At 43.6% G+C, this 21651-nt stretch overlaps 1 protein-coding gene and 1 pseudogene across 1 annotated transcript; both read right to left on the bottom strand.

Annotated features, from left to right (window-relative positions):
* Positions 1 to 317: 317 nt before the first annotated feature.
* Positions 318 to 13598, bottom strand: LOC125624019 (schlafen family member 13). The gene is made up of 5 exons (XM_048824275.2): positions 13296 to 13598; positions 10373 to 11457; positions 9379 to 9507; positions 6124 to 6844; positions 318 to 3946 (listed from the first exon to the last, which is right to left on the bottom strand). Exons 2-5 carry the CDS (start codon positions 11448 to 11450, stop codon positions 3142 to 3144), a joined length of 2733 nt encoding a protein of 910 aa, XP_048680232.2. The 5' UTR covers positions 11451 to 11457; positions 13296 to 13598; the 3' UTR covers positions 318 to 3141.
* Positions 13599 to 20354: 6756 nt separating this feature from the next.
* Positions 20355 to 21072, bottom strand: LOC142069521 (schlafen family member 13-like; annotated as a pseudogene).
* Between the last annotated feature and the right edge of the window lie 579 nt (positions 21073 to 21651).

Here is a 21651-nt window from a genome sequence, read left to right as displayed (position 1 = left end):
TCAGCTTGTGGGACTTCCTGCCCTCCCTCTGCACAAACCAGGTGTCCATTTACCTAGGCTCTTGGTCTTCCTCGCCCACTGCAGCACTTAAAATCAATCATAGAAGATCAGGGTTGGAAGGGACCTCAGGAGGTCATCTAGTCCAGCCCCCTGCTCAAAGCAAGACCAAGCCCCAATTTTTGCCCCAGATCCCTAAATGGCCCCCTCAAGGATTGAACTCACAACCCTAGGTTTAGCAGGCCAATGCTCCAACCACTGAGCTATCCCTCCCCCAACACACTTAAGGTAGTTTTATTTAATAAACAACTTTAAAGAGCCGGTTTTGTACATTTTTAATAGAATTCCAATCTCCATCCAAATGCAGATTGATACAAATCACAATAAAAAATTATCTCCATTCTCTAACATGCCATAAATGTATTCAGATTCTTAATTTTTACTCTTTGTAAAGATCTAGAATTGTTTAAATTAGCATTTAAAGCTACAGCATTAGCAAAAAAAAGGATCAAAGAGTGAAGGCTATTTTTGGTCGCAAAGGAACATGGTTTAATGGTTATACCAACCAATAAGAAATAACCTTTCTCTAGGAAAAATTACTTAAATATAAACAAAAGAGAAGATTAAAATCAGTGATTTAAGTCAAGGGTTCCTAATTGCTGATTTAAGTAGTGATTAAAATTGGTGATTCCAATTATTTTGGTTTAGGCCCATCTACCCTGGTATCTAACTTCAGACATTCTGGGCCTGATTTCCAAAGTCGGTGAGAATGTAACGCCAATGATTTAGTCACTATAGCTGGATCTACACGGGGACTTAAGCACCATGACGCCCACCATGGCAACATCTAACTTAGGCACTAGAAAGTCGTAAGAACAACACTGCGATCCACAAAGATAAGCGCCTAGGCTCCCTGTACAATGAATGGGAAGAGACAGGCGCCTTCGACTGCGATCCACAAAAGGCAGCATGCTAGGTGGGCTAATGGGAGATGCCAACAAGACAGGTGTCTGCTAAGCCCGCCCTTTTCTCAGAGTGAGGCCCCGAAGTCCAGGCTGCAGGGAAACCCTCATCTCTGCTGGTGATTCACAAATGGCAACCGCTGTCCTGGAGACAAGCGGCTCAGACACATAAGGTGGCTCTCCGCAGGAACCGGTTTGGTGCTTGTCTCACACCACAAAAAAAGCCGCAGGAAGTGGTGTCCACTTTATAACTTCTGGCCCAGTGGTTAGAGCACTCACCTGAGGCATGGGAGACCCTGGGTCTAGCTGCCTGCTCTAATCACTATTATTTATCCACAGCTTCCTCAGGAGAGACTGAGGGAACCACACATCAGAATGTGCCCCCTAGCTCAGGGGTGACAGTGCCCTCCTCAGAGGTGTCAGACCCCTCTGGCAGAGAGGAGGGAACTGAACCTAGGCCTGCCACGCCCCAGGGGAGTGCTCGAACCCCTGGACTGAAAGTTCTGAGGTGGGCATCACCACCATCTCTTTCTCCGGCCAGTTTTGAATGGGACTCAATGCGGTAAGCAGCCTCTGAGTATACCTACCGAACCACCTCCGTAGAATTAATAAATGAAATTGTTTGTAATTGTTCACTTTATTAATATAACTTCATAAGTAAAGTTTTATGAATTAAACTTCATTCATTCATAAAACCGGGTACCCCAATAACTGACTAATTGACAATTAAGCTGCTTGTTAAGAGCCACAGCTGTACTTGTAAATTTCACTTTCAATCCAATTGCTGCTGAAATGCTGAAACTTACACTGCTTCAACATTGTAACTTCTGCTCAGTGTTTGTCATTCATTATACTTGTCTATACTGTAACTTCTGTTCACTGTTTGCCATTCCTTACACTTGTCCATATTGTAACTCAAAATCCATTTTAACTTGTCCCGAACTCCATTTTAAAATGCTCACTCCATTTTGTAAAAGCTTGCTGCAACCTTCATTTTTGCAAAACCCTGCTGTAATCTTGTTAGTTTAGTTTAGATGTGTGAATGAGGTATGTATGGATGATGGAATCAACCTCTAGCGCCAGCCTGTCCTGGTGAAATAAAGTTCAAATACCAACGGCTGAAGACGCAGACAACAGCCCTAACAAAGTAAGAAGAGTCCACCCTAAGAAGAAAAGAACAAAGGTACAATAGAAGGAAGATCAAAGCCGGGACCGAGGCTGAAAGTCACATCTGCAATTGACGGGTGATCAATCACACCGAACGCAGGGCAGCCTGACACAGCAAGACCTATAGACTCTGGATTCAGACTAAAAACCTATAAAAAAGATGGGTGAGATGGAAGACTTTGGGTAACGTTCTGCTGCCAACCTTGAGGGGCATCAGTGCGCGCCTGACAGAGACCCGGCCCTTCCTCGTGTCCGGTTTTCCTGGCCATAGCCGCCATGATCCCAAGCTGCGGAATCAAGCCATGAACTCAAGCTACGTTCAGGACTGGTAACTATCCAGCTGCTGCAGAACATCTGATGTGTGTGTATGTAAGTATTATGTATTAGCTAGTGGTTATAGATCAAATTGTTATCATAATAAACGTGGCATCTTTGCTTTGTCCCCTAAAACGATCTTGTGTAGTTTTGTCTGCATAACACCTCCTGCACAAAACTTAGTCTTCCCCTGGTTGGTGAATCGCTCTGGGCTTAGGTGAGACAAGTGCCTAGGCTCCTAGAGGGAGGGAGCAGTACACATGCCCCAGCATCTGAAATTTAAACAGCTAGGGAATTTGCACAGCGGAAAGTTAGGCCCCTAAAGTGAATTTAGGCCCCTACAGGTTTTAGCCAAGCCAGAGTTTTGTGGATCACAGTGGTGCATCTTGGAAACCTGAAGATCAGAGACCATTCTTGAAACGTTAGCAGGAAGGACTGATTAGCTTCAAGTGGACCATTCTCACTATATCCCATGTAGCTCCTTTGGTTTATTTTACGGACTGGCTTTTTAAGACCCCCAGGCCTCACCAGGTCTCATGTAGTTTATTAGCCTGGGAGATGGGAGCGCTCTAAGGTAAAATTTCACCCATGGTGAGATTTGTATTTAGGTCTGAATCGTGGGTGAAAAACCACAAAAGCGACATGACTATCACGGGTTATTAAACAGATCCCGAGGGAACCACCAGGACACTTTCAAGCATTACCTTTCATACAGCAAATGAAGTTGTAAATTAGCTCTGGATGCCACACAGAGTTTAAGATTTTCGGAAATCGCATTCTGTGTAGGGACAGGGACTGGGTTGATCCCAAATACGATGTTTCTCTCCAGGCCAGAAAAGCGGCGGATGCTGTCGAGAACAATGCCATGACCCAGCACATTGTCTGCCGTTGTGAAACATGCGTCCAGTTTGAAATTTTTCATCATCGCTCTCATTTTGGGTTGTAATATGCACTGATACCTATCCTTCTCTTTCATTGTGTTGCACAGGATAGCAATGTCTTTCCCGGAGTAACCACTTCGGAAATATTGGCGACAGGTATCAACCACATATGTCGCTATTTCCTCCTCCTCCAAGTTTTCTTCTACCCTACAAACACCTGGCAGGGGATGGCCACATACAGCTTCATTGAGCAGCATTCTTAACCGCTCAAAAGGAATATCAATTTGTGGATATTTTACAATATTTTGCATCTCTTGTTCCATGGTATTGTATATCTGGGTGGCATTCCGGACCCCTATAGTTAACCACTCCTGAGGATATTGTTCTGATGGATGTGGAAGACCGCATGGAAATGGGTGACTTGTTTGTAAATAGTCCAAGAAGATCCAGAGAACACCAGGTTCGCAATGACCATGTCCTTGGGTGATGCACTGAGCTTTGCTGTACCAATCGCCATCCTCTGACCGGAAATTCTGGGCCTCATCAATTACTATGTGCTTCACTGATTGATAATTCCCCTTTAAGAAGGCAACTCGGGTCACAGGCCGGCAAATATTTCTCCTTCTACAAAATAAAAGAAGACATTTGGCATGATTAGTGTGAATTTTCTGTTGGTCTGTGCAGCTGATCCAATTTAGAGGAGTGACAAGTGTATCAAATCACCTCTTTCTGGCTATGAACAAGCTTGCAAACTTTTTGCTTTTAAGATTTCACTTCTGATTATTTAAAAAAACCCACATTTACAAAGGGCAACACACATTCAACACCGAAAGCATGTAGGTAATTGATGAGTTACATCAGAAACAGCACACCTCCGATGTGTTACATAATGTGCACAAAAGCAGTAGAGGAAGCATTTCAGCGGTTTGAGCATTGGCCCTTTAAACCCAGGGTTGTGAGTTCAATCCTTGAGGGGGCCATTTAGGGACCTGGGGCAAAAATTGGGGATTGGTCCTGCTTTGAGCAGGGAGTTGGACTAGATGCCCTCCTGAGGTCCCTTCCAACCCTGATATTCTATGATTCTATGAGCTTTTACCCACCCAAAAAGTGCACGTATCTGACATAACAACAATAGAAGTATGTTAATGTACTTGTAAAATATTTTATAAAACACTTAGTAAAAGGGTACCCAAAAATGTATTATAATTATTGGGAAGCAGCTCATGCAGATTGTCTGAAGGATGTTATGTTGTGTAGTCCCCCACAATTTGTTAATTTATAGTTTGTTACTCCACTGCTTAAAATCATTATAGACCCTACACAAAAAGATATTACAGAAAACAAGCAAGCATTATAAGGGGCTGCAACAGCCAATTAAGGTGATTTGCATAATTGTTCTATTACCTTTACAGTTCATACACTCAGATAATGACTATATAGATATATATATAGATAGATCATATATAGATACATAAAAATTGCTTACATAGATTACAAACGTACTTCGGATCTCATTCAATATGAGCCTTATTCTCATTTACATTAAGGCCCCTTTACACAGTTCTAGCCTTAGCGTAAATGTGACTAGGGCCATTATAACGAGGGTCTCTTTCAGTGTATAAATGATTTCAGGATTTGACGTGGGTCACTGTGCACAGGTTGGCTGGGAAGCAGCTCAACTGGACCCCCCCCCCCCCCCCCCCGGGGTCTGAAGAGTGGAACGCCACCTGGCTGGCCACAGGAATCAATCTTGACTCCTGGGGTGAATGAGTCCACGTGAGCAAACTATGAAACAAACTGTCATGCCCAGTCCGGTGAAGGCAGCTCTGCCGCCTTCTCCATCAGTGGCACCCTTCCCCTCCTGGCCGACAGCGAGGAGCAGAAAGCAGTTCCCAGCTGATTCACCAGCCACCTCCTTACCCTGAGCAGCAGCAGGACATGGGTGTGTTTGGACAGCAGAGACAGGACTTGAAGGGAGGCTGGGGATGGAGGCAAAACAGTTTTGAGGGGTGGGACAAGACCTCAGTGCTGGGGAAGGGAGTAGGGAGCAGAGGCGACAGGAAGAATTGAGGAAGAGGGAGCTGCTGGTTGGGGCAGAGGGCTAGAAGCAATGGTAGCACGGGGGGAAGAATGGAATAGCTCCGGGTAAAGAGAGACTGGTAGAGAAAACAGAGATGGGACAGACATTAGGACCAAGGGAGGGATATGGTGGAGAGGTAGAATGTGAGGAAGGCAGGTAGAATGTAAAGAAGGCTCCATAGAGCATCTGGCAGAAACCAAAGCTGACCTTCCCCACATTCACCCTCAAAAGAGGAGAGGAACAGAAACCCTGCCCGATGTCCCCTAGAGGTGAATACCCTCTGGGTGCAGGGGGTTAGGTGGCTCACAGAAGTGCAATTTTCCCATCGAGGGGTGAATCTCACCCAAATTGTTTTAAGATGGTTTGTCAAAAAAGGCCTCCCAAATACCATTAATCCCTGCCCATTCTGTCCTATAACATGCAAACTACCCTCTTACTTATGGCATCATCTCAGCACTGGAAAACTTCCGATTGATAATACTCCACTTTACCACTGATTTGTTTAACCCTACTTAGTAGAGCCAGAAAATTATGAGTTGAGGGCTTGTTTGTAGACAAGGCCTTAGAGAACAGTGGTCCATTCCTTTATTGACTGGCAAAAAATGTTTCTCAGTCTTTAAAAAGACTTTTCTTCCTGCATTAAACATATTTCCCCATCGTCCCTCTGGCATTTGATATGATTTAACAGCACAGGGTTTTGAATTAGCTACACAATACTTACTTCACAATTGCTGTCAGAGGCTGGTACTCACAAATGTACAGAATCTCATCAGATTTGCAGTGGAACACGTTCTTTATCCTCTCTATGATATTCAGGGCCACAATTGTCTTCCCCGTTCCTGGCAGGCCATAGATAAACAGCTTCTTGAATTTGTGAAGATTCATTGTTAGTATCTCATACTGTTTAACGGTGAGAAGGTTGAAAAATTCACAGCCAAGCATGTCACTTAAGAAGGATCTAAAACTCAACAAGATTATCACAAGTGAGTGAAGTAAGTCTGGCATGTCATTGGGCAAGAGGACATAGGAAAGGGGATGCTTGACTTGTACATGTGAGTCATTATTTCGCTCTCTGTTGATTCCAAGGTGTAGGAGATGGGGAATCACACACACTTTCTGAGTGTATCCCCCATCATTTACCAGTTTCTTCTTTAACGTACAAGCAATATGTTTTGAATATTCAAACCCAACCATGGAATAATCCTCCGTGACGGTGTACAGCGTTGGGTATTTTTCTGTGGCTATTAAGAGAGCATCACAGACAACATGCTGATTCTCTGGCAATCCAACAGCAACAGCCCAGCTTCTTGCAAATATCAGTAGTCCCTGAGAATATTGCAGCTCTTCCATTTGCTCGTTCATTAAATCCTCCAGCCCTGGATACTCTGAGAACAGCTCTTTGCTGAGGTTGTCTGGTTTGTATGTTATCCCATTACCATTTACTAGAAATTGAGAGAATTAGAAAAAAATATATATTTGTATGATTATTCTCTTTTTTCAAAAGCTCTACAAGGCCATTTAAAAAGCTATTCCAACTGAATTTATGGTTGAAAATATATTGCAATTCATTAGTTAGCACAATTGAAAGGAGTATTATGAAAAGTAAAAGTGCTGGAAAATATTGAAATATTTCTGACATTGAAAGGAATTATTTCACCTTTCCTTAACTGTGTATTTCCCAGATTTGAGGGCACTAGGTTATTACTTTTTAATTAGATGAAATCAACCAGACCTGAATACAAAACCATTTTTTCCTTATTAATTTACTGTTGGAGACCTGTGTCTATATTGACTATGTTTCACTGTACGAAACAGTTTGCTATTCCACTTTAGAAAAAATGAAACCAGAAACTCATTCAAGAAAATTTTATGATGAAAATGAAATATTGGCAGAAGTAGAAGATCACAGAGGAAGAGAAGTGAGAATTTGTGTGACCTAAACTGTATTTTGCTTATTTTCCATATGTTTAAAGGGAATCTTAATTAAGAATTACTGGCATTCCATATTTTAGTTTTTTTGTTTTGAGGTTTTTTAAACTGCAACTTTCCCTTATGGCATTTGTCAAAAAGTTTAGCGATATGAGTATTCAACCTTTGGAGTTTGTCCGCATTACAAAGTATTACTCTATTTGTGATAGTGAGGTAAAGGACTTTGACTTGGTGAGTTCTGTGTGGTATATCTGGGGAAGCAGAGAGAATGTGTTTTATATAACTGCATTTCCTGCATTTCGGTTTTGCACAGCCGCACACTTAAAGTGTTCTAGAACTGGCAAATATCTAGACCCGATTATCTCTAGGAAATACTCCCTCCTCAGCTAGACCACCTTCCCCTACAAAGTCCCAATGAATTGTTTGATTTCCTCCTCATTCTTTTCATTAGATCAAGCCATATTATTTGGATGACCCATGTCACAGCCCAAATATTAAATATACATCAGCGATATTGTGAAGAACCCACAAATTGCAGAGAGTATATGTTTCATTAAACAATTATGAACACTGAAACCTCTCATATCTAACAGGACTGGTTTGAAAATGATTCCCAAACAAAGCAAAAATGTGATGAATTTTGGCTTTTTTTTTAAAAAGCTTAATTTTATCAGACATTATTATGTTTAAAATATAAAATGCCATTTAATATGACTAATGAATTGAACACAGCTGGAATAATAATCGAAAAATATTCCTAAACAAACAGGCCAAGTTCAGTTCATTGCTATTCATCGAAGTCCCCGTCTGTGTTCGCAAACAGTCTGACAGCCATGCAATTATTCAGAAAAGCGCTCGACAATGCTAAATTCCTCTCAAATATTGAGACAAATAGTTGATCTATCAATCTGTAACAAAAGCTTGCTAATTATTAATTATTCCCTATTCTCTTGTTTAAAATCCTTTGATCCTCCAGTCTTGGAGCAAAACCTATAACATGGGACATATTATAGATCAGGAACAACAGAGACTGAATAGTGAATAGTTAACAGGAACTTTTCCCACACATCCTAGTCTTACCAATTTGGAGAACAGGTTCAGTTTCACGACTATTCATAGAAATCAGAAAAGATTCAGGAATGATTCATTTCCAAAAAAGGGCGTAAATTGTAACAAATACTGAATATATTTGTAAGAAAACTCCACTTTGACCAGTTTAAGCAGAATTTCACACAAATTATATTTTAAGGAAATCCAGCAAACCCAACCAAAATGTAAATATTATGGGTAGGATTTTCAAAAGCACTCAGCCTTAGTTTAACTCTACCCTCATTGAATTTAATGGGAATTTACCACTGACTTCTATGAGAGCAAAGTTAGGCCAATCCTATGCGCTTTTGAAAATCCCTCCATAAAACTCCAGCAAATTCACATTTTAATATTGAAGAACATAAACACATACATCAGGATACTTATTTAACATACAGTAATGCTATCGTACTCACAGCTTTCTTAGGTGAAAAACATTGAAATAAGAATTAAATATCACATAGGATCACTTGAAAATCACTTGTCCTTGCCTTGAGTGCAGGGGACTGGACCTTTCGAGGTCCCTTCAGTCCTACTCTTCTATGATCATACATTTGTATACATGTAGTAAGTGTGGGAGTGCAGTGTCCAGGGAACAAGGAGGATTCAGAGAGGTCAATATGAAGACCTACCAGCTGGTCTGTTTCAACCAGTTCATACAACCTGTTAGTGCATGCTGTCCCATGCTTGTAGTCCTCATAATTATTTGAAAACAATGTGAGGCAAACGGGGAATAAGTAATTTCCTACTACATTTTGAAGTGAGCTGTAGCTCACGAAAACTTATGCTCAAATAAATTGGTTAGTCTCTAAGGTGCCACAAGTCCTCCTTTTCTTTGTGCGAATACAGACTAACACGGCTGTTACTCTGAAACCTACTACATTTTAACATTCGTTCTAAACTGAAATCTTCAATCATGTCAAAATATGTAAATCAGAATTAAACTACAAAAGCATACCTGGAAATAGAGATTCTTGCAGATCACGCAGACAAGCGAGGCCTTTGTTGGAAAACACTGTTTTGGTAAGTGGGGGTGCACATGACACACTCAGCTCAGCCCTGAAAGCTTCACACAAATTTGAAATCTCTAGAAACATAAATTAAAGCTCATGTTAATACACTATTACTGCACCTCTTCACCACCATAAAGAATTTTACTCTGTATGCACAGAATTGATTTGGTTTTTCCATTGTAAATGAACTGGTGCAGCATATGCACCCTGTCGAAACTTCAAATGAGATGAGGTTAATTAATTTAACTGGAGGTGCTTATCTGGGAACCCATTCACAGCTGCAGTGTGTCCCCCTTCAGGTGGCAGAAAGGGTAGAATCTTATTGCCACAAGTTGGGAGTATGCAGTGGGTTTTCGGTTGCAAAGAATTGGGTCCCTCCATTCCTGCGGCAATCGTCATGGGAGGAAAGGGTTAAGGAAAAGGCATAAATCAGGACCATGATATTGGATCTTGGTCCTGTTGTTTTCATCTGTAATTATTTCTTGGATTACCCTGGGATAAGTATCCCCAGTTTTTGGTGCATGCTAATGAATGAAAAGTTGGAGGTCAAATAAGGTTTCCACTATTTATGATTAGATTAAAAATTGATGACCCTCAAGCTTGGCTTGTATTGTCAAAGCTCATGTAGATGATTTTGCAGGATTTGGGTTGGCACAGTTGGTGCGGACTGGTTATTGGGTGCCGCAGAAACCAAAGATTATAGGCGAGTGCTGTTTGCATCTGACCAAAAGAGCAGAAAGCTACTCGTAACTTATAATAGCAGGTACGGTAATAAAATTACAGACAGAAGTCCCTATAATCTTGTAAGAGTCTGGGGTACCAACCAGTGACTTAAGACCACTTATCACATCACCAATGGCACCGCCATGCTAGAAATACTGACGTTAGCGCTAATATGGAAAAATAAACTACAAATTTTGATTTTTTTTTCATGTTGACCTGGGTCAGTTGCCATCATCAAGGATGTCCATTCGTTGGCTGTCATCCTCATGATCTCATTGCCCTTCACAGTCCATGAGTCCGGAGTCTCCGAAAACACAACACAACAAAACGGCTGGATTCTCACAGCACAGACATAACCATACAAGTTTTGATCTTCGTCATACACCTCCAGCATTTTGCATTCTAAGTTCACTCCAGGCAGAGAACTGCAGAAATGTGAAATGGGTAATTTCCCCTTAACATGTTCTATTACTTCTTTTAATTCACTGATATTTACTTTGTCATTCCTACATCCAACAACTGTCCCGTTATCATCCACTCCAATAAATAAAAATCCTCCTTGTGTGTTTGCAAAGGCAGAGATGTAATTTGGCAGGATCTCTTTCATGTATTTCAAAATGTTCTTTGTTGTAAAATTCTTAAATTCAACATGCGTCGACTCCGTGAAATTTAGTTTCTCCCCAAAGCAGAGACCGTCTCTTTGATAAAATCTTTCAGCAGATATATACAGGTTTTGTTCCTGCTGAACGTCACTTAGCAGAGCTTTCTTAGCTCTTGGTCCTGTCCCCTCACCACGTTTTCTCCTGGCAGAAACTTCCTTCTCTTTGAGAAATTGCACTGCTTCAGTAGGACTCATGCTGTCAGTTCGAGTCAGAGATCTTTGGCACAAGCCTGTCCTTAGGCTGCAAATACGGGGTGAAGATGAGCCGTCACTGCTCCATGACTTCACAAAAATTAACACACAGTTGTTTTCCCGCATATATTCAAAATCAAAGTATTTTCGAGACATTTTAGATGGAGTAAGTTCTGTAAGGGCTTTTTCTATATCCTGTCCAATCCCATGTTCTTCATAATTGTAGTCCTTATTATCAACCTCTGCCTTTATCACTCCTCCTCCTGAATTCAGAAATGCACATGCTGCTCGGGAAATGTTACCAACTTGTTTCCTTCTCAGATTGCAATCTGTCATCTTCTTCCTGGATTTCTCGCCAAAAGTCACTTTTCCCACTTTTAAAACCGCATCCGGATAGTCTGTGAACCAATCAACACAGAGAGGGCTCTCCTCCATGGTCATCGTGTTCCTGAAACAATGAAAGCAACAGGTCTCCCTTAAAACATTACACAGAACAAAGTGGCAGGTTTCAGAGTAGCAGCCGTGTTAGTCTCTATTCGCAAAAAGAAAAGGAGGACTTGTGGCACCTTAGAAACTAACCAATTTATTTGAGCATAAGTTTTCGTGAGCTACGGCTCACTTCATCGGATGCATACTGTGGAAAGTACAAAAGATCTTTTTATACACACAAACCATGAAAAAATGGGTGTTTACCACTACAAAAGGTTCTCTCTCCCCCCACCCCACTCTCCTGCTGGTAATAGCTTATCTAAAGTGATCACTCTCCTTACAATGTGTATGATAATCAAGTTGGGCCATTTCCAGCACAAATCCAGGTTTTCTCCTGACCCCACCCCACCCCACCAACCCACTCTCCTGTTAGTAATAGCTTATCTAAAGTGATCACTCTCCTCACAATGTGTATGATAATCAAGGTGGGCCATTTCCAGCACAAATCCAGGTTTTCTCCCCACCCCACCCCCCACCACAAACCCACTCTCCTGTTGGTAATAGCTTATCTAAAGTGATCACTCTCCTCACAATGTGTATGATTATCAAGGTGGGCCATTTCCAGCACAAATCCAGGGTTTCTGGGGACATACTGCTGCTTTCCTTGGGAGTCATTCCTAGGCAGTAAGGATTTACCCTTCCACTTTCAGAGCGTTTCAGAAAAAACTGAAACACACAGAAAGGAATCAAACTGTTCGTTACATGGAAATAAATCCCCACTGGAGAAATTTAGCCCATGCTCATCTAGGGAGGAGTTAAAGTGCTCTCAGTTTCCATTGTAAGGACAATAAAACTCTGCTACTGTCTCTAAACTCTGTTAACCCACCAGGGCAAGCAACTGTCTCCAGCAAAACAGCCCCTGCAGCAAAGCTCTGACCTTTTCTTCACCACCTTTTCCAAAACCTACTTGAAACACTTAAGGGCCCGGCCCTACAAGCCCCCCCAGTCTGCAAATTCCCCCTGCTTCCCAATGCATGTGCAGAATGTTCTCCAATTCAGGACTATCTCCACTGTTTGCTTTCAAGGATCTTGGCTTTTTCTGTGCAGGAAGAAATGTCTTAGAAAAAAACAGGAAACTGATGTTAGCCGAGTGCTCACGCTCAGGGCTGTGACCACGCCACGATAGGACCCCAGTACCCCGCTGCCCGTCTGTTTCCTTGTAACCAGGTCAGTTTCTCATGTTTGCAACTTGCTCTCAAAGTGCCAGACGTTTCACGTCATGTCAGCTTTGGCTGGGGGGGGAGGGAGAAACGCCAGGGGAAAGGGAAAGGGGCTGATTTCCAACCGGAGCTCCTTGACCCCAGCTTTAAGCGCAGCACTGATCAGCCCTCACTACAAAGAATGGTCCGAAGTCTCGTTCACACGGACGCCACTTCACGCCGCTTTGGCAGCGTGAAAGGGCCTTAAAGTGGCTGTAAGTGATATTCACACTAGGGCCCCTCACTTTACACTCCTGCGTGAAATCCTGGCCCCACTGAAGTCAATGGCAAAACCCCAGGGTGGTGTAAAGTGGTTCTAGTGTAAATGAGAATCAGCCCCCCACCAAGACCAAGACACAATTGCTGCTCTCGGCACCACAAATCCGAGACTGACTCCAAGGACCTGCCCCAGTGTTCCCGAGCAGGGGGCCGCCCAGGAGCCTTCTAACCTGGGTTTCTGACCTAGGAGATGCCGGCTGGAAATCCCGCGGGGGATCAGTAGCGGGGCTGATCATTATACACGGCAGCGGGCACATGCCGTGTCCGGGGGGGGCTGGCCGCGCTCCGCCCCCCCCAGCCCAGGGGAAGCGAGTCTGACCTTGCTTCTCTTCTGCTCTTCGGAGTTTGCTCGGCCGACGCAGACAAGGCGCCTCTCGGAACCGATCTCAACTCCCCACCTCCCGAGCGCTGAAAGAAACGCTCCTCTTGGCCTCAGTTCATTTCACTCCCCCCCGCGGCTCGGGCCCTGGGTCCTAGCGCTACTGAGGTGACCGGACAGGGCGGAGTCTGCGACAGAGACAAAACCGGCCGAGTTGGACCCACAGCGCCGAGCAGACGCGGGGCTAACCCTGAAGAGCTCTGCCAGCAGGAAGACAGGCGAGGGGGCCAGGAACTGCTGAGGTCTACCCCCCCCCCCCCAAGCCAGAAACAGGATGCTGTAAAACGTCATCTGATTTCTTTGTAACCAAGGAAATTGTGGATACAGTCTAACAGGGCTACCCCCTGGTATGGGACCCTGTGATTCTGCTATAAGAGTGTCCACCCCCAGAGACATGCATGGAAATACCTGAAGGTGTGAATTAAACCCCAGCTGGTTATTTTGGTCCCACTTTGCATGTAGACAAGGCCTTAACCTCTCTTTGCCTCCACTCTTACATTTGTACAATGAGGCTGGATAATCACCTGGAGGATGTGAGGATTAATTAATTTGTACAGTATTTGAAGGTGAAGGGTGGGATTTTCAAAGCTCCCAGAAAGATCTGGGCACCCAGTTCCCATTAGAAGTTAGGTTTCAGAGTAGCAGCCCCGTTAGTCTGTATTCGCAAAAAGAAAAGGAGGACTTGTGGCACCTCAGAGACTAACCAATTTATTTGAGCATGAGCTTTCGTGAGCTACAGCTCACTTCATCGGATGCATAAAAGTGGAAAATGCAGTGAGGATGTTTTTATACACACAAACCATGAAAAAATGGGTGTTTACCACTACAAAAGGTTTTCTCTCCCCCCACCCCACTCTCCTGCTGGTAATAGCTTATCTAAAGTGATCACTCTCCTTTTTGCGAATACAGACTAACACGGCTGTTCCTCTGAAACCTCTCCTTACAATGTGTATGATAATCAAGGTGGGCCATTTCCAGCACAAATCCAGGGTTTAACAAGAACGTCTGAGGAACGGGGGGGAGGGGGGGAGGAAAAAACAAGGGGAAATAGGTTACCTTGCATAATGACTTAGCCACTCCCAGTCTCTATTCAAGCCTAAGTTGATTGTATCCAATTTGCAAATGAATTCCAATTCAGCAGTTTCTCGCTGGAGTCTGGTTTTGAAGTTTTTCTGTTGTAATATCGCAACTTTCATGTCTGTAATCGAGTGACCAGAGAGATTGAAGTGTTCTCTGACTGGTTTATGAATGTTATAATTCTTGACGTCTGATTTGTGTCCATTTATTCTTTTACATAGAGACTGTCCAGTTTGACCAATGTACATGGCAGAGGGGCATTGCTGGCACATGATGGCATATATCACATTGGTGGATGTGCAGGTGAACGAGCCTCTGATAGTGTGGCTGATGTTATTAGGCCCTGTGATGGTGTCCCCTGAATAGATATGTGGGCACAGTTGGCAACGGGCTTTGTTGCAAGAATAGGTTCCTGGGTTAGTGGTTCTGTTGTGTGGTATGTGGTTGCTGGTGAGTATTTGCTTCAGGTTGGGGGGCTGTCTGTAGGCAAGGACTGGTCTGTCTCCCAAGATTTGTGAGAGTGATGGGTCATCCTTCAGGATAGGTTGTAGATCCTTAATAATGCGTTGGAACACCATCCCCGATAATGTCACGGCAAACCTGGTGGCTGAACTTTGTGACTTTGTCCTCACCCATAACTATTTCACATTTGGGGACAATGTATACCTTCAAATCAGCAGCACTGCTATGGGTACCCGCTGGCCCCACAGTATGCCAACATTTTTATGGCTGACTTAGAACACCCTTCCTCAGCTCTCGTCCCCTAATGCCCCTACTCTACTTGCGCTATATTGATGACATCTTCATCATCTGGACCCATGGAAAAGAAGCCCTTGAGGAATTCCACCATGATTTCAACAATTTCCATCCCACCATCAACCTCAGCCTGGACCAGTCCACACAAGAGATCCACTTCCTGGACACTACGGTGCTAATAAGCGATGGTCACATAAACACCACCCTATACCGGAAACCTACTGACTGCTATTCCTACCTACATGCCTCCAGCTTTCACCCTGACCACACCACACAATCCATCGTCTACAGCCAAGCTCTACGATACAACTGCATTTGCTCCAACCCCTCAGACAGAGACAAACACCTACAAGATCTCTATCAAGCATTCTTACAACTACAATACCCACCTGCTGAAGTGAAGAAACAGATTGACAGAGCCAGAAGAGTACCCAGAAGTCACCTACTACAGGACAGGCCCAACAAAGAAAATAACAGAATGCCACTAGCCATCACCTTCAGCCTCCAACTAAAACCCCTCCAATGCATTATCAAGGATCTACAGCCTATCCTGAAGGATGACCCATCACTCTCACAAATCTTGGGAGACAGGCCAGTCCTTGCCCCCCCCTCCCCAGCTCACCTCCGCCGCCCCTCTGAGCATGCCGCATCCCCACTTCTCCTCCCAGGCTTGCCGCCACAAAACAGCTGTTTTGTGGCGTAACAAGCACTGGGAGGGAGGGGGGAGGAGGGGAAACACAGCACACTCAGGGAAGAGGCGGGGCTGGGGTGGGGATTTGGGGAAGGGGTCCAATAGGAGCAGGAAGAGGGTGGAGTTGGGGCAGGGACTTTGGTGAAGGGGTTGGAATGGGGACAGGGTAGGGATGGAGTTGGGGCGGGGTCAGGGGGCGTACGAGCATCCACCGGCACCAGGAGAAGTTGGCGCCTATGGTTATAACACTACAAGGCCCTGGCCACTAAAATCCAGTTTGTTCTTGCCAACATAGATGGGACCAAGCTCCATTTTAGCTGGGTCAGCGCATTGCTGTGCTGAAAGAAATCCCCCAGCATTGCAGGTTTTTTAATAGATGGTGTCATAGATATAAAGGGAAGGGTAACCACCTTTCTGTATACGGTGCTATAAAATCCCTCCTGGCCAGAGGCAAAACCCTTTCACCTGTAAAGGGTTAAGAAGCTACGATAACCTTCCTGGCACCTGACCAAAATGACCAATGAGGAGACAAGATACTTTCAAATCAGGAAGGGGGGAAACAAAGGGTTCATCTGTCTGTGTGATGCTTTTGCGGGGAACAGATCAGGAATGCAGCCTTACAACTGTTAGTAAGTAATCTAGCTAGAAATGCGTTAGATTTCCTTTTGTTTAATGGCTGGTAAAATAAGCTGTGCTGGATGGAATGTATATTCCTGTTTTTGTGTCTTTTTGTAACTTAAGGTTTTGACTAGAGGGATTCTCTATGTTTTGAATCTGATTACCCTGTAAGGTTTTTACCATCCTGATTTTAAAGAGGGGATTCTTTTACGTTTTCTTTAATTAAAATTCTTCTTTTAAGAACCTGATAGATTTTTCATTGTTCTTAAGATCCAAGGGTTTGGGTCTGTGTTCACCTGTACAAATCGGTGAGGATTCTTATCAAGCCTTCCCCAGGAAAGCGGGTGTAGGGCTTAGGGGGATATTTTGGGGGAAGATGTCTCCAAGTGGGCTCTTTCCCTGATCTTTGTGTAAGATGCTTGGTGGTGGCAGCATAAGGTTCAAGGACTGGGCAAAGTTTGTACCTTGGGGAAGTTTTTAACCTAAGCTGGTAAGAATAAGCTTAGGGGGTCTTTCATGCAAGTCCCCACATCTGTAGCCTAGAATTCAGAGTGGGGAAGGAACCTTGACAGATGGCATGAAATAATACAGGTTTTTCCTATCTTAAGGAAAGCCAAGTGAATTTATCCGCTGACCAAAAGGCCTTTTTTAGTGTCTCATTTATTCCTAACAGCAGAAGAAAATGTACATTTTAGCACATTGTTGAAGCTCATCACACCCTCAGCCCAACCCACCTGTAGCTAGTGTTCCAACTATTTGACAATGTCCTGCTAGTTTAAGTGTTTTCAGTTTCTACTTCAGGATAACCGTCTCTTAGGGTCTGTCTACACTTGCAGAGTTTTTGCGCTGTAAGTTTCACTGGTGATAGGGAACTGGTGAAAGTAAAGCGCTGGTTTGTGTCCTCCCTTCATTCCTCAGACATCAGAGAGTGTTCACATTAGCAGCACTTCCATCGCTGATGGGAGCAGCGTACTCAGGGCAGCTATCCCACAGTGCAGCTCTCTCCAGTTTGATGATAGGTCCTGCGAGAAGGGGCTGGGGGCTGGGTCCCTGCACAGCCGCCTCTCCCCAAACACTGATCAGCTGCAGTAGGTCAGCATTGCTCCAAGCAGGGGATCCTTTGCTCCATGGAGCAGCTATCGTCACCTGGCCAGATAAGTGAGCACTTGCCAAGAAAACAGGAAGGGGAGTTTCAAAGTTCCTGGGGCTTTACAGGGGTAGGGGTGGATGTCTGTTTACCTGGCAACAGAGGAGCAGCACTGCTGGCCAGAGTGGTCACCTAGGCACTGTGGAATATCCTCAGGAGGCTAAAAGCTGTGTAAAGAGGAAGAACATGTCTTCACTTGCACATCACCGCAAAAGCATCCCCGGTAAGAGCTGTACGCCTCTCGTGGAGGTGGTTTTCCTTTTCCGGTGAAACTTCTGAGTTTCACTGCAAAAAGTCATTGGCAAGTGTAGACGCTCCCATGATTTCTGCACAAAAAAGGGACTTTTTCCGCTTTAAATAGCAAGTGTAGACATGCCCTTGTATATTACCCAAGTCATTCAGGCCTTGCCTTCACTAGGAAAAAAAGTGAACTTGAGGCTCCTCACTGGGGTTTATCTTGACCAGCTAACATGTGTTAAGTTTAAAACTTGCCTTGTCTACACTAGAAGTTTAACACAAGTTAGTTAGTTAGCACATGTTTACTAAGATATATTTAAAAAGACACATTTGTACTATTAAAGGCAAGTCCTGATTACTTAGGTCAGATAAAAACGTCAGTTTTCCTGAAATAGACACTGAAAACACTTTGATTTAACAGGCATTCGCTGCTATGTTTTAAAACACACATCTTTTTCTGAGTATAAACGGGTCCAAAAAAAAAAAAAAGAAAAAGAAAAAGAAAAAGAAAATTAGGAGAGGTCATTCAGCCAGGACCTGCCACATTCACAAGCCCATGAAAGTGACGTCTGGATTCACCTGTTTTCACTTAGCAGCTGTGCCTGTCGGAGTGCAGAGCTCGGTGTCTGAAGGATAGAGAGCATATTATTAGCAGCATAGTAGTGCCTAGCAGCCCAAGCCCAAGGGACAATGTTTGGCTAGAACTGGAGATACCATATGCCAGAGTGTTCACTGTGAGGGGTGGCAAACAACCAGAATAAGAAACAAACATATTGTGACCTATAAATGAAGATTTGTTTAATGAGCCGGGATGTGGATTCTGTGTAGTTGAAGCATACTGTGGAATGTTGTATGAAGCATGTTGTATGAATCTTCTTTATATCCAGAAATAAAAACATTTGACCTACTACAGACTCTATACTGCCTCACAGTGCTCTAAATTAAAAATATATATATTCAAATTAGTTATTGCAGAAAACAAATTGTATAGTAATAACGATAAGATGTTAAAGTATTTGCCACATATAATTCTGCAATCTTTTTTTAGTATTATTCCTCCTTGCTACAATCAGTAATACAGCAATTCACAAAATAAAAATAAGAAATCAGATTGCAATGAGTCAGAGCAAGCGATCTACACTATCACAATATGACAATCCACACAAAAGGCAATTTTTTAAATTAAAGTAATCACCAGGTTATTTAATTTAAAGTTCAGAGAGAGAAGTAACAATGTAGTTAGCATCTAATTACCATTCTGTTCCCTTTGTACTATCATAATGATTCAACAGTTTTCAGATAGATTGATGATTGATATTATGTTTGTGCCCTGGAACTTAAAGCATTACATACATAACCACCACTGTGGATATATGTACAATGTATGCGGCTCAGGATGGACAGATTTGTGCTACCACATCAGTTTTTATTTCTGTGCAAGCGAGTTTGTAATGAGTGGTTTCAGAGTAGCAGCCGTGTTAGTCTGTATTCGCAAAAAGAAAAGGAGGACTTGTGGCACCTTAGAGACTAACCAATTTATTTGAGCATAAGCTTTCGTGAGCTATATCCGATGATGCATCGGATGAAGTGAGCTGTAGCTCATGAAAGCTTATGCTCAAATAAATTGGTTAGTCTCTAAGGTGCCACAAGTCCTCCTTTTCTTTTTTTGTACTGAGTGTATAGCAGCTGAGTGGGATGCACAGTGAATGAGGATTGCTCAGAATTCTAGAGCTTGTTGATTTAATTGGTTTGGGTTTTCTTTTACTAATTCAATTTGCAGTCAGGGAACTTGAGTATTTTATTGAAGTGTGTTTTTTCTTTAACAAGATACTTATCTTGTATATATTCATATGTACACACACGCACGCGTGCACCACACACACACACACTCTTCAGTGTGTCTGGAGAGGTATTTTTTCACTGGTGCTTTTGAATATTTGGGACACACCATAAACAGAGGTTTACATTTTTTCTCACATGCTCTACAAATTCTGGTTGGCAATGACAGGTAGATTTTTTGAGTCATCAGCCCAGGAGAGTAATCAAAGCCATGCTTGCAGATAAGACTACCTAGAGTTAGGGTGGAGATGTAGAGGAGGAGGGGAAGAGGAGGAGGAGCTGTGAGGACACTGTGAAGAGGAGCTGTGAAGAGGACACTCTCAGAAAAGGGGAGGATGATGGCCCATCAAACACAGCGCTTAGAGAGCAATCAAAGAGATGGGAGAAGAACCACAAAAGGACAGAACCACAAAAGCCAGCTGAGGACAACATTTCAAGAAGGAGGGAGTGGTCAACAGTGTCAAAAGCTGCCAACAGGACAAGGAGGTTAAGGATGGAGCACATACCCTGAGATTTGGCCACAAAGAGTACATTAGAGACTTTAGAGGAGTGCAGAGGGCAGAAACTAAACTGGAGAGAGTCAACAACAGAAGTGGAGGACAGGCACTCCAGACAGCAGTTACAGACCTCACGTTCAATCAGTTTGTGAGTGCACCACCGTCAGCTTTTTCGTACTTTGCACTCTTCCATACAACAAATGAAGTTGTAAATTAGCTCTGGATACCACACAGAGTAAAAGATTGTTCGAAATCTCCTCCTGTGTAGGGACTGGTTTGATACTGAATACGATGCTCCTTTCCAGGCCAGAAAAGCGATGGATGCTGTCAAGAACAATGCCATGTCCCAGCACATCATCTGCCATTGTGAAATCTGCATCCAGCTTGAAATTCTTCATCTCATTTTCCATTTTGGGCTGTAGCACGTGACGATATTTATCCTTCTCTTTCACTGTGCTGCACAGGATAGCAATGTCTTTCCCAGAGTAACCATTTTGAGAAATATTGGAGACAGTTTTCAACCACATATGTTACTATTTCATCCTCTTCCAAGTTTCTTTCTACCTTAGAAACACCTGGCAGGGGATGGGCACATTCAGCTTCATCCAACAACATTCTTAACCGCTGATGAGGAATATCTATTTGTTGATTTCTTACAATCTTCTCCATCTCTTGTGCCATGATGTCGTATATCTGGGTGGCATTCCGGACCCTTTTGGTGAGCCACTCCTGAGGACATTGTTCTGATGGATGTGGAAGACCGCATGGAAATGTGTGACTTGTTCTCAGGCTATAGAAGAGGAGCAAAAAACCCACTCCATCCAGAAGGAACACTGGGAGGACTTCTGTTATCATGGTCTGAGTCTAAAGTAATTTTGATTTTGAAAGACTTTTGAAAGACCAGGCCAGGATGAGTTGGTGCCAGGGAATGCAAAGGGCCCACGAAGAAACAGTGGCTCCCTGTGATGATCCCACCACAGCACCCAAGTACCTGAGCCTAGTCCGTGCTAGAATTCACAGCATTGTGAGCACTGATGCAGCTGTATGTAATTTTGTCCTGGACTTGCCCCAAAGGGGACTGCAACCTCTCCTACACTGGAGAGCTCAGAAGCCTGAAGAATGGGTGGTGCTGGCCACGGAGGGCTGTGTAAGAGCAGGCAGGTGTGCGCTGATTCCAGCTCATCTCAGCTACAGCCTCTGCCAGCCAGGTTTGTATACAGCATCCAGCAGATACCAAAGCTGCCCTCCCGCAGTTTACCCCCAGGGAAGACAGCAATACAAACACTATTTGCCATCCTCTAGGGAGGAATCTCCTCTAGGGTGCAGGGGGTTAGCTGGCTTCTGGGGGTGCATTTGCATCTCCCTGTACTAGCGGAGGGGTTAATCTGACCCAAAATGGTTTAAGGTGGTTTGTGGAGAAAGCCGTTCCAAATG

The sequence above is a fragment of the Caretta caretta genome, chromosome 17 (genome assembly GCF_965140235.1).
Source record: "Caretta caretta isolate rCarCar2 chromosome 17, rCarCar1.hap1, whole genome shotgun sequence".
Taxonomy (NCBI): Eukaryota; Metazoa; Chordata; order Testudines; family Cheloniidae; genus Caretta; species Caretta caretta.
The sequence above is the reverse complement of the archived record's forward strand: the minus strand, read 5'-3'. Positions and strand labels throughout refer to the sequence as shown.